Source organism: Bubalus bubalis, chromosome 3 (assembly GCF_019923935.1).
Source record: "Bubalus bubalis isolate 160015118507 breed Murrah chromosome 3, NDDB_SH_1, whole genome shotgun sequence".
Classification (NCBI taxonomy): Eukaryota; Metazoa; Chordata; class Mammalia; order Artiodactyla; family Bovidae; genus Bubalus; species Bubalus bubalis.
The window spans coordinates 6,779,713-6,792,766 of NC_059159.1; the positions used below are offsets into that span (position 1 = coordinate 6,779,713).

General features: G+C 60.0%; 1 protein-coding gene across 1 annotated transcript; it reads right to left on the reverse strand.

Annotated features, from left to right (window-relative positions):
* Positions 1 to 229: 229 nt before the first annotated feature.
* On the reverse strand, positions 230 to 11,657 carry GRIN2C (glutamate ionotropic receptor NMDA type subunit 2C). Its single transcript, XM_044938544.2, has 12 exons — positions 10,784 to 11,657; positions 7,830 to 8,428; positions 7,383 to 7,497; positions 6,200 to 6,411; positions 5,871 to 6,033; positions 5,434 to 5,587; positions 5,004 to 5,129; positions 4,423 to 4,652; positions 3,895 to 4,055; positions 3,220 to 3,407; positions 1,884 to 2,116; positions 230 to 1,461 (listed from the first exon to the last, which is right to left on the reverse strand). The coding sequence occupies exons 1-12, from the start codon at positions 11,180 to 11,182 to the stop codon at positions 361 to 363; spliced, it is 3,681 nt and encodes a 1,226-aa protein (XP_044794479.2). The 5' UTR covers positions 11,183 to 11,657; the 3' UTR covers positions 230 to 360.
* Positions 11,658 to 13,054: the final 1,397 nt, after the last annotated feature.

The window sequence follows — 13,054 nt, forward strand, 5'->3', positions numbered from 1 at the left end:
CCAGAAGGAATAAGAACCACGACAGCCCTGCCCCAACCCCAAGTTCCAGCTTACACGCCTCCCACACCAAGCCCCCGGCAGCCACGACCAGGGACCGGCTCACAGCAGGGGAGGGAGACACCACTGCTCCCCCTATGACTCCAGGCCAGGTGGGAAGGGATTTGCATAAGAAGATAGCAGAAGCCCAACCCGCAAAAGGACTGCGGCCGCTGAGGTCACCGAGCTGACCATGAAGATATCATCTGTCACTCGGTTGGATTTCAAGACAGAAGCCAAGAAAGCCAGAGACCACCTGCCCTCTAACTGCTGGCAGCGCCAGGCAGAGGATCCAGCTGAACAGGAACCAGAGGACCTGAGCCCTCACACTTCTGACTCCAAGCTGGAGATCCGCCTCCAGGTGCAAGGCCGTGGAAAGCCGTGGGTCCCACAGGCCGCCCTGCTGACCCCTTCCAGTTCCCCACTGTTGCTGTATTCTGGGCTCAGCCCCAGGGTCCTGTCCCTGTGCCCCGGAAGCCCCCAGGTCCCGGGGAGCCAGGGGCCGTGGGCGGCACAGGGTGGGAGGTGAGAGCAGACAACTCCCCAGCAGAGCGGCAGGTGGGCATGGGCGTGGAGGCAGGCGTGCTGTCCGTGCGGCCAGGCGGGGGGCCCGGCCCACAGCCCCTCCTGGCAGGCCTCGCGGTAAGACGGCAGCCGCATGGACTGCGCCGGTATCAAGCGCCCGCAGGCCGGGCGGGCACACCGAGCGGGCCCAGAACTTGGCCGAGTGAAGGCTTCGGCCACCGAGCTGGGCAGAGACGCGTGGCGAGGGCGTGACCCCCGGACCCAGGCCGCGCGCAGGAGGGCCTCCCGCCGAGCCAGCTGCTCCGGCCCGAGCAGCGGCAGGTCCTCGGGCTCCGGGGGCTCCGGGAAAAGCGGCAGGAAGGGGCGTCCGGACCGGTCGGCGCGAGGGAAGGAGCTGTAGTGGCCGCGCTCGGGCGACAGGGGACGCTCCGGGAGCGCACGCCGCTCGGAGGCCGAAAAGCGCCGCCCGCGGCGCCCGGGCCGCAGCGGCCACCGCGCCTCCCAGGCCCGCCGGCTCGCCTCCCGGGAGACGTCGGGGAGGGCGGGCCGGGGCGTCGGGGGGCGGCCCGAGGGCTGCGCGGCCCTGCGCCCCAGCGCGGCGCGGCCCCCGCCCGGCGGCCTCCAGCCCGTGGGGCTCGGCTCGCGGGGAGGACCCGGGGTGGGCGGCCGCGGGCCGGGGCAGGCGGGCGGCGGGGGCGCAGGGCGGCCGCCGCCCCAGCTCTCGATGGTGCGCGTGGCGCGGTCCAGGGAGCTGCTCACCCCTGCCGTGGTCACCATGTCGCGCGCCGCCTGCAGCATCTTGAGCACGCTGGCGTGGGCCGAGCCGGCTGTGAGGTCGGGGCTGGGCGGGTGCGCGGGGCTGGCCAGGCTCTGCACGCCGCTGAAGCAGCTGTAGATACCCTGGGCGGAGGGAGGGGACAGACCCGCCGTGAGCCGCACCCTGCCCTCCCGGACCGCCCCCACGCAGCAGCCCCTCGCCCAGGTGGGATCCATCAACTCAGGCATCTCTCAGTCCCAGGAAGAAACTAACATTTGTTAGGCGCCTCTTATGTCCCGCTGGGAGCATTTACAGAGGAGCTCTGAGGGGCCAAGAGATGAACTCCTTCTCCTAAACTCACACAGCTTGTAAATGGCAGGTCAGCCTGGCTCCAGAGTCCTGCCCTGCCTGTTGGAGAAGGGCTCTGCTTCTCATCTGCTGCGTGATGCTGGCAGGCCATGCCACCTCTCCAGACCTCAGTTTTTACATCTGTAAATGGGGCCAGGGGCCAGCTGGGTTGGTGCCCCTACAGCTGGGGCCTGGCTAGGGCGGGGTGGGCACCCACCCTGCTGAAGGCCAGCAGGAAGTCCAGCCGGGACGTGTTGGGCACGGAGTGGCGCAGCTTCCAGTAGACCAGGTGCTCCCAGGCAAAGACCAGCAGGGCCAGCCCCATGGCCACAAGCAGCATGTAGAAGACGCCCGCCATGTTGTCGATGTCCAGCTTGCTGCTCATCACTTCGTTCTTCTCATTCTGGCAGATCCCAGAGAGCCACACCGTCTCCAGCTTCTGGGTCTCCCCTGGGGGTGGGGGTGGGGGTGCACACCTGGTTCAGGGAGGACACTTCCAGCGCTCAACTACGCCTGGAGTGAGGAGGGGTCTGGGGCCAGGGTACCACCCACATGTAGGACTACACAGGGATCCAGCCTTACAGGGGCGGATGGGGGGAGGGGAGTCAATAAAGAGGAGGGAGGAGAGCAGAGTGGGAGCTGGGGGTGGGGGGCAATGCCAGCCTCTGACACACTCACCTCCCACATGCCCAGTAAAGGCTTATTGACTGGGTAAATGTTATCATTCATTTATTCGTCAAAGACTTATTGATCACCTGCATGCCAGGCATGGAGCTAGGCACACAGAGACAAAAGAGCTAGGCCCCCAGGGAGGCTGAGAGCACCTTCACTGTTATCACTCAAATTATTCTGCATCACTGATGGAAAACCAGTTTATCTAACTGGGACTCTAAATTCAAAGCTGTCTCTGGGTCTCAGAGCAGCCCAGCTGGGCCGCTCACAGGTGTGAGCTCTTGGTACCAAGGCCAGCCTGGGCCAGGGCTCTGGGATTAGGCTGGCTCTTGGCACCATTCCCAGGGCCTCTCAAGATGGAAATGGAGAGAATTTCCTGACTGTCCAGTGCTTAGGACTCCATGCTTCCACTGCAAGGGGCACAGGTTCAGTCCCTGGTCAGGGAACTAAGATCTTGCATGTCCCAAGGTGCAGCCAAAATAAATTAATAAATAAAAGATAGCTGTTGTTAAAAAAAAAAAAAAAAAAGATGGAAATGGAGGGGAGGGGTCTTGGGAAAAAGTAAAGGAGTTCAGACACCCCACCCACCCCCCCACCCCATCCCCGCTGTGGCCTGAGTTCCCTCCTTCAAGGACTTCCCAAATATTTCCTGCTCCCTCCTGGCCAACTCATCCCTCCCCAGTCTCCCTCCAGTGTTCCTAATACCCCCACCCAACTACTGTGCCAACCTCCCACTCCCAGAGCCTCTCTCCCTGCCCACAGGTGCTGGGCACTCAGAGAACAGCAGTGGAGATGCTAACCAGCCCCCAGGCAGCTGTCCCAACCCAGGCTTTGTCAACCACGTGGGACCCACCCCAGCCCCCACCAGAGGCTGCACCCACCATCTCCCAGGAACTGTAGGAGCGCCAAGTCTATGGCCCGCTTCCAGTGGGAGTCCTTCTGCATTGCGATGCCATAGCCAGTGGTGGCAAAGACCTTGCCAGAGCCGATGGTGACCAGCTTGCAGCCCTCGTCCTTGCCCGCCATGTAGTTGAGGACAGCGGCGTCATAGATGAAGGCGTCCAGCTTCCTGGGGGACAGGCTGAGCCCTCAGGCCGGCAATCAAGCAAGGCGCGGGGCACCGAACCCAGGGCCTGACGGGGATCTGGGCCATGAGAGCCCGCGGGCCACTACCTGGGGGTGGGAGGGATGGGCAGAGCCTTCTCCTCCCTGGGGTCCTGGATGCAAAGAAGCCCCCTCCCACGGCTTGGGAACCCCACCTCCCTCCTCTTCAGAGAGGCCAGGGGGTCTCACTGCCCCCGGAGGACACGTCCTGTCTGCCCTCCGGGCCCCTAAAGACCCTAAGAAGGTCATAACCAACACTTGGGGTCAAGGCTGAACCCTGGCCAGTACCATAGCTGCACCCCTGGGCTCTGGTGGGTGTCCATTTCTGTCTCACTCTGCCCCTCCCCAGGAGTCCTACCGGGCAACCCAGCCTCACCATCCCCATCTTGGGTCTCTCGGGGAGACACGTGGGTAGAGACAGTCAGAGGGTGGGAGCAGGACTGCAGACCCACCCCATCTTGAGGCTGGTCAGCGCATCCTCCACCGAGCGCTGGTTGAACTTGACCATGTGGGTGTGCATGTCGCGGTAGTTGCTGCGGATGTTCCGCTCCGTGCTGCCGTTGGGCACCGTGCCAAAGCGGAAGGGCGGGTACTGATCCTGTGGCCGCTGGAACTGCGGGCAGAGGGCAGCTGTCGGCATTCCTAACCCTTCCTCCGACCTTCCAGGCGCCAACACCCCCGACCCCATTCCCGCAGCCTGGACTCCGCACAGGAATGGCAAAACTGTCTTAGAGACTGACTGCACCAGGCCTGTGTCTTAAAAACAAAGACACGGAGGCCAGGGCAAGGAAAGATGCACTCAAGACACTAAGTGGACTCAAGCCATTTCTCCCCTCCCCAGGCTCCCCGGCTTCTTCCTGCTCCCACCTCCAGTTCAGATTCTGCTGACTCCATCTGTCCTGTGTCCCACCCAAGGCCTGCCCCTGCCTGCCTGCAGCATCCCCCGCCCTGCCACCCTCCAACATCAGGGGCTGCAGAACCTTCTTATCACTGAGTCCAGACACGGTGTCGATGTACTGCTCCTGGATCATGAAGGCGGCCAGGTTGGCAGTGTAGCTGGCGAGGAAGATGACGGCGAAGAAGGCCCACACCAGCACCATGATCTTGCTGGTGGTGCCCCGGGGGTTCTCGATGGGCACCGAGTTGTTGAAGACCAGCGCCCAGAGCAGCCACACGGACTTGCCGATGGTGAAGGACGGGCCCCCAGACCCTGGGGGCGAGAGGGCAGACGCTGGGGTTCCTCTTGCCTGGCACAGAGGGCATCAGGTCCAGCCCACCTGAGTCCACGGCTCCTGTCTCCACTAACCCCATCCCTGGCCATCCCCACCCCAGAGCACATCAACTCACTTTGCTTCTCCCTCTCATGTATCTGATGGGTCCCCTGCATGTTGTCTGAAGGCCAGGAACCCCCACTAGGGGGCATTCTCTGAAAGGCTCCCCCCACCCCACTCCCCCATCTCACTCTCTAACCTCCCCCACCCCCTCCACCGGAAGCCCTGAGCCCACCCCTCCGGGAAGCTCCAAGCCTGCTCCCTCCTCCCAGGCCCAAGTGGGAGCTTACTCTTGCCGCTGGTGAGGTTCTGGTTGTAGCTGACGGGGCTGAAGTACTCGAACATGAAGACAGTGATGGCCACGACCGTGAGGCACATGACGAACATCATGACCCACACGGCAGGGCTGTAGGGCTCTGGGAACAGAGGGAGGCGGCTCAGAGGAGGCCTGGGTGCAGGCAGGTGGGTCCACATGGTCACCAGCCCCTTGGACGGAGCAGAGGGGTCTCTGACTCTCAGAGCAGTGGAGCCCCAGGAGAGATGCACCCCTAGGGAGACCAGGCTCCCCAGCAAGCTTTGGTCTCCCTTCTCCATCTGCTCTGGGACAGGGTCCTATCACAACAGTGCTTGCCCTCCAAGGGCCCACCCCAGGCTCCACACATCCACTTGGGGGTCCCTCCACACCACCCTCGCCACCCCACCCCTGGCCCCAAGCCGCACCCAGGAAGGCCGAGGGGGAGACGGTGCCGTTGCTGCGGGCCACCATCACGCTGATGCCCGTCTCCACGAAGGGCACGGAGAAATCCACAATCTCAGAGCGCTCCTCGTTGATGGTGAGGGAGCCGATGGCCATGTCCGCCCGCTTGTAGTACACCTGAGGGTCAGGCCCAGATCGGAGAGGGGCTCCCGCTCCCCTCCTGGACCCCTGCCAGCACCCTCCCCCCGAGTCCTCAGAGCTCCACCCCCGGAGTCGTCACTGGTGCCAATACAGGCCCCGTGCCAGCTCGGAGACCTGTGGGAGCTGGGCCTGGGCCTCACCCCGAGGGAGCCCCGGCACAGGAGGACACACCTAAGGGACCATCTGGGGCTGGCTGACGGATGTCGGGGCAGGGCGGGGAGGCAGGCAGGGGGCTCGGGTGGCCTGGGGGCGGGCCTACCTCCCCGATCATGCCGTTCCACACACCGCGCACCCTCTTGCCGTGCTTGCCGTTGGTCACCAGGTACAGGTCGTAGGAGAACCTGACCACCCTGGCCAGCTTCTTGAGGATGTCGATGCAGAAGCCCTTACAGCAAAGCTTGGTGTAGGGGGCCGCGTCACCGCTGCTGCCGCCGAGAAGACCACTGGGGTCAGAGCCAGCGGCTCTCTCAGCCTGGCGTGTGGACCCTGCCCCCATTCCCGAGCATAAGACACACACTCGACCGCCATCACTCAGCGGTGCACAGTTCACATCATACCCCCTCCCCACCCCCGTGTGTTCTGGCGGACCTGAAGGTGTGGTTGCTCTGCCGGCGGCAGGGCACAGTGTTGGGCACGCAGCCGCCTGTGCCAGGGTCGGGGCTCTCCACGATGACAAAGGGTCGCTCCTCCAGCGTGGCCACCGTCAGGTGCCGGCTGTCCACCACGGGCTGCAGGGAGGCACTGTAGCGAGGCCACACGGGGTACTTCATGTGCAGGACGCCGTGGTCCCAGCGCCCCACCTGCAGAGGGTGACCGGCCTCAGCCTGGGACCTTCAGCCCTACTATGCCCATCCTGTAGGTATGGCTTCTGTCAGGGGGGCATGCCAGGACCAAGAATCCCCCACCACTCCTAGGATCACATGGGACAGGCCAGAGCAGGGCCTGGGGCAAGAGAGTTTGGAGAATAGGAGAGTCAGAGCAAAGGGCTGGGCACGCCCAGAAGGGAAGACCTCCCTGCGGCCTCCGTGGCCTCTGTTCCCCACACTCTCCAGTCCAGCTTCCACACTTCCCTGCTGCTGGGCCAGGGTGTCTTCCTCAAGCCCAGACCTGAGCCTGTCTCTCCACACTCATTCCCTGGACCCTCACACAAAGTCCTTAGGCCAGCACTCAATACCCTTCACGTTCAGGTTCAATTCTCTCCATCACCCCTTCCTTCTTGCCCAGTCTCCACACCCCTGAACACATCGATTAAAAATGCTTCACATCCTTCTTCCCCTTGGTCTATATGAGACTAGTATCCCTTCTGGGTGGGCTCCTACTCAACCGTCTATAACCCCCAGGCCAAATGTCCCAACTTCTGAGAAGACTTCTCCAGTTTCCCCCTTTGAAGGCAGAATCAATTTCTGCCCCTCCTCTATACTCCCATAATGCTTTGCAAACCTTCTTTCATAAGCAAGGATCTCCCCAAAGTCTATTTGTTTCCATCCATCTAGCCAACACAGCTGTGGGTTACTCCTCCAAGGGCAGGACTGTGTAATAAGAGTGCTTAATAAGTTCTATAGTGGCGGGAGGCCGGGGTGGTGTGGGAGCCCAGAGCAGAGGTGCCTCACCCACCCTGGGGGACCTGGAAGGCTTAGTGGAGATGTTTCAGCTGAGACCTGAAGGATGAGGAGCCAGATAAGGGGCAGATGGGACTCTGCTCAGCTGTGGGGCAAGGAGGGGGGACACAATGAAAGGATACCGAGGGCCCCTGGGCTCACCCCCTTCTCACCATCTCCCAAAGGCGGTGCCGGTTGAGGGCAATCACCACCATGGTGGGCTGGACCAGGTACCCACCAGGGCTGAAGGAAAAGTCCCGGCCCTCCCAGGTGACATTCAGCAGGTGCCTGCGAGGAGGGCAGAAGCCAGTGTCCCCTGAGTCCTGCCTGCAGCCCAGCCCAGACCCGGAAGTACCCTCCCACCTCCTGCCTCATCACCACCACCAGCAGGCCACATTTGTGTATTTACTGCTCTGTTTCCTTACGTTGACCCCCGAGGTCCTCACCACACTCTCACACCCCGCTCTTTCCTCAGATGAAGAAACTAATGCCCAGGGAGGTGAGGTCACTCGGCCCCAGGTCACACAGCTAGTGCGAGATGTCACAGCCAAGCCCAAACTCCCTGCCACCACGGGCCTTGAAGCACCCCCCTCACGCCCATGCCCTGGGGAGGTGCCTACCTGTAGAAGGCCTCCCGGGCAGGGCTGAGGGGCCCATGGTGGGCGCGGCAGTCCCCAGCCGGGGCGGGCAGCGCACCGTGCTGGCGCCGGTAGCCATGAGCGCCCAGGGCCAGGATAGCCACGCCGTCTCGGACCTTCTGGCGCAGGCTGAGGCGCCAGCTCTCGGTGACGACGCTGATGAGGCCCACGGGGAAGGCGGCAGGGGGCGTGTCGGTGCTGCCCAGCGCCAGGCTGGGCACCAGCCACACGTGCCCGGGCCCCACCAAGCCAGCCTGCGCCGCCTCGGCGAAGAGCACCTCGGCCTCCTCGCGCGAGCAGTAGGCCACCAGCACCGGGGCGTCGAGCTGGCGCAGTAGGCGCTGGGTGTGCTGGCGCGCCCCTCCGGGGCCCAGCTCCAGCGTGAGCACGTCCAGCAGCCGCCAGCTCAGGTAGCTGGCGTCGGTGATGGCGCGCACGCCCTCGAGGAAGAGAGCGTGGCCGGGGTGCAGGCTGGTGATCACGGCGAAGGCGCTCCAGTCATACTCCTCCAGCACCTTGAACAGCACCTGCAGCTGCTGCTCCAGGGACACGCCCAGCTGCAGGAAGGCGGAGCCCGACTCCTGCGGGGCGGGGGCGTGGCCTGAGCGGGGCCTGCCCCGCCCCTTGGTTAACCCCGCCTCACGCCTCTACATCAGAAGGTGCTGGGCGTCCCGGGGGCCCCTGTCCTTACTATGCCTTTCATCCCTACCCCCGGTCCCGCGCGTGGTTCCCAGCCCCTGCTGCCCATGAAAATCCCCTGGAGAGCATTTTTTAAACCTTGCTGCCTGATCAAGTCTGGACCGCAGACTGGCAGGAGCAGCGTCACCTGGGCGCTTGTAGGAAATGTAAATTCTCTGGGCCAATGCACACCTGCTAGGTCAGATTCTCTGAGGATGGCGCCCAGGAATCTGTATTTCAACAAACGCTTCAGATGACTCGAGCCCACCAGTCCCGGCCAGCTGAATGGGCCTCTCAGAAACGGTACAGTGGGCGTCTGTATTTTTCTACAGCACTGTGAGAGTGGAGAGTCACCCGTGCTGAGAGATAATGTCAGGCCCAGAGGCAACTGGGAAAGCTCCATCCTCTACGGAGCCCTGGTGATGAGAAAGTTCCTCCCCTCCCCTGCGTTGGCCACCACAAAGTGCCCTGGACCTGCCAAATCTAGCCTGGACTAGGGCAGTCCTCTCCAAGCTGTGGGTTCCCTGCTGCCACTCCACCCCACCACGATTTCACCACACTGCGACAGTCCCAATCTTTTTAAAAAGCAACTCCATGAAAACCCTATAAGACAAGCAAACCAGTTCCTTCAACAAACAACTTTACAAGGAAAAGAGAGATGGAAGAGGAGACTTGAGACGGAGACTCGAAAGTCATACCAACCAATCGCCACGTGGGACACTAGTTTGGCTCCTGCTTCAAGTCAACAGATTTTGACATAAGCATTTATGACATTTATGAGACAACGGGGGAAGATTTGAACACTGCCTGGATGTGTTTTGCTGCTAAGGGATTTTTATTGTTTTTTAGATGGGATGATGTATGGTGGTTTTATTATTTTGTAAAGTCCTATCATCTAGAATTGTGTACTGAGGTATTTATGGATGAGATAAATATTGCATCTGGGTTTTGCTTCAAAATAATACAGAAGAAGGGAAAGTGAGTGGGGGTAAGGATAAGGCATGGTGGGCCTGGGTGGGATAGGGGTTGCTGCTGCTGCTGCTGCTAAGTCGCTTCAGTCGTGTCCGACTCTGTGCGACCCCATAGATGGCAGCCCACCAGGCTCCACCGTCCCTGGGATTCTCCAGACAAGAACACTGGAGTGGGTTGCCATTTCCTTCTCCAATGCATGAAAGTGAAAAGTGAAAGTGAAGTCGCTCAGTCGTGTCTGACTCTTCGCGACCCCATGGACTGCAGCCTACCAGGCTCCTCTGTCCATGGGATTTTCCAGGCAAGAGTACTGGAGCTGGGTGCCACTGCCTTCTCCTGGGATAGGGGTTACCTGGGATCATTAAACTCTTCTATTTTTATGTATGCTCAGAATTCCCCATAATAAAAATATAAGCATAAAAGACGGGCAAATAGATCAGTCTCTCCCCTCAACACCTTCAGCTCCTCGCTTTCTTAGGGTGAAACCCAAAAGTCTTCCCATGTGGTCGGGACCTCACCTCCCTCCCCAGGCTTCTCTCTGTTCCTAAACACTCTGCTCCTCCTCACCTCCAAGCAGCCGCACTACTGTGAACTGCCTGGAACTGCTCCCTTGGCCTAGGACACTCACTCCCACTCCACCCCCCCAACACACACAACTTGTCAACCCCCCTCACCCTCCAGGTCTCAGTTTGGGTGTCACTTCTTAAGAGACCTTCTCTGACCAGCCCAGACCCAGAAGGGGCCCTACTGGACTCCCATGTGGCATCCGTGTTTGTTCTTCCAGACGCTGATCCCAGCTGTGACTACAGGTGAATGCGTGTTTAGAACTTTCTCCCCCCAAGACAGACAGCGAGGGCTTGCCTCCCCCAGGTCTCAGGCAGTGAGACCCCACAAGTTCTAGCCTGCCGGCCAGCTACTTCAGATCCCATGCCCAGCCTGGCCTTCGAGCTGGGGTCTGGAGCCTGACCAAGGAAGTCCAGAAAAACAGGAAGAAGGCGAGCCAGGGCTGTCTCAGAACCAGAGGTGGGTTTTCCACCTGCCTACCCCTCATCCAGTCACACATGTGAAAGCAGCTCAGAAAGTTTATCTTCTAGAACATAGAATCATCATTCCCACAGCTTTCCCCTCCCTCACCCATGTCTCTCCCAGTCCCAACATTCTTGCTGGGCCCACCCCAATTCCACCTTCCTAGGACCCAAGCATCTCCTTGGCCCAGACTCAGCCCACACTCCCAGCCCCAGCCTGGCTCCAAGCTCAAGGGATGGGAAGACATGACTTTGAACGGGCACCTTGGGGGTGAGGACCACAGCAGAGCCCCCACTGATGCTGAGGATTGGCACGTGGGTCTGGGAGGAGATGAAGTCCAGGATCTGGGCCACGGCCTCAGTGCCCACGTTGTCCTCAAAGACGATGCCATGGACGCGGGCAGCCCCCAGGAGCCCGCAGATCTGGGTGAGGAGACTGCTGGGGTTGGAGTTGTTGACGCCCACACTCAGCGGCTGGATCTCCAGGGGCAAGTCCAGGAAGCTCTGGGGGGTGAGGCGGGTACGGGCCTGGGCCTGCGGGGACCCCGAGCTGCCAAACACCACGGCCACCGTCACAGTCTGCTCTCCCTGCCCAGGGCCCAGCCCTGCCCAGGCCCCAAGGAGTGAGGTAAGCAGCAGGGCCAGGCCCAGGGCCACCCCCATGTCCACCGGAGAGTCCTGCGGAGAGAGCAGGGTAGGCACAGGCAGGGAGACGGAGGCATGGAGAAAAAACAAGGACAGAGAGGAGGCGAAAGCCAGAGTCAGAGGGACAGACAGCCAGAGGATGAAAGAGAAGAGGGAGGAGCCTCTCTCCACAGAGAGAGGCGGACAGACACAGACAGACACAGAGAAAGAGGCAGAGAGGTTAGCTGAGGGTCCACATGCAGCCTGGAGACCGGGGTCTGGGCAGAATGTGGCCTGGACAGGTATTCATGACTTCCCTTCTGCTGTTGAACAGCATGCTTGGCTAGAAAGGCCCGACCTTTGAAACTTATCTATCTGGGCTCTGCCCCAGGGAGGTACACATCAAATGCTAATCTGGTACCAAGTGCATGGATTAGAGTCAGGGAGACCTGAGTTCAAGTCCCAGTTCTGCCACTCACTGACTGTGTGATCTTGGGGAAGTTGCTTGGCCTCTCCGAGCCATGATTTCTTGCCGGCAATAATCACAGGACTACTTCACAGCAGTGAGAGGGCTACCCACTGTTATCAGCATCCTTATTTTCTAGGTGACAGCCCCATAGCCAGGTGAACGAAGGCAGCTCTTGAAACACACACATACACACACACAGACCTTTTGCATCCTAAGTTGAATCTAACATCCCTGAGGACCCTTCTCTGTGTAACCCTGCCTGGCACAAAGCCCCCTCCTCCTGGGCTCTGGGCATCCCTACCCTTCCCTCCGTGGCCTCAATTAGTATCAGCTCTTCCACAGCAGGAGTGTGACCCCACTGAGTTTTTCAGGGCTTGGGGTCACCTGCAATCCTCACGGTATCTCACACATGAGTTGCCTCCCTGGGCCGTCGCTGGTGTGAGGGATTTTTTAAACCTACCCCAAGGGCCTGATGTGTATCCTCGTGAAACAAGCATCACTGCTTTGGGTTGGGACCAAGAGCCACACTGTGAGTGGTGCCCAGGGAGGCAGCTCTCCCTCCCAGCTGGCTGTCAGCCACAGCTTTGCCACCCACTCCATTTCCATCACTTCCCCGATGAAACTTCTGAATGGGAGAGGGCCAAAGGGTGACCAGGCTGGGCCAGGTTTCATTTCAGAATGAGAAAACAGGATTTTTGGCAGGGGAGGGAATACTGTATTTGCTTTTGTGCCCTTGAAATCTCCCCCTGTGTAGGGTTTCCCACACAGCCTGGAGGGACTTCCCTTGTGGTCCAGTAGCTAAGGTTCTACGCTCCCAATGTAGGGGGCCCGGGTTCAATCCCTGGTGGGGGAACTAGATCCCACATGCCACGACTAGTTCTCATGCCACAACTAAAGATCCTGAACGCTGCAACAAAGATCAAAGACCCCAGGTGTCACAACTAAGACCCAGCACAGCCGAATAAATAAATAAAAAGCATGTCAGTGTGATTCTAGGGTAGGGACATAAGCCCGCGGTGTCCACAGCTACCTTCAATCAGGGATTTCGAATCACACCAGCAAAGGACACTGTCACAATCCTTTCTCCTCCTGCAAGCTCTCTGTGCTCAGCTGCCCATCCCTGGGAAGCCTGAAGCCTCCCCCACTTCTGCCTCCCAGCTCTGAGTGCCGGACCTGTGCTGTCAAATATAGCAGCCACCAGTCATGTGTGATTATCAGGCCCTTAAATGAGGCCCATCCCAACGGAGGGACGCCGTAGGTGTAAAATACACACTGAATAACAAAAACTCCACATTACAAAACGAAAATATCTCGTTAATATTTTTGTATTGATCACATGTTGAAGAAATATTTTAGATACATTGATTCAGACACAATATAGTGTTAGAATTCATTTCACTTCTTTTTCCTTTTGTCTAATGTGCCTACATGTGGCTCCCATT

Excerpts from the sequence above, each read along its gene's own strand:
- GRIN2C (XM_044938544.2), bottom strand. The coding sequence starts at position 11,182 with ATGGGGGTGGCCCTGGGCCTGGCCCTGCTGCTTACCTCACTCCTTGGG. Across the intron at positions 5,588-5,870 it reads GGAACGGCATGATCGGGGAG|GTGTACTACAAGCGGGCGGA; the intron begins GTAGGCCCGCCC and ends CCTGACCCTCAG. Across the intron at positions 3,408-3,894 it reads CTGACCAGCCTCAAGATGGG|GAAGCTGGACGCCTTCATCT; the intron begins GTGGGTCTGCAG and ends CCTGTCCCCCAG.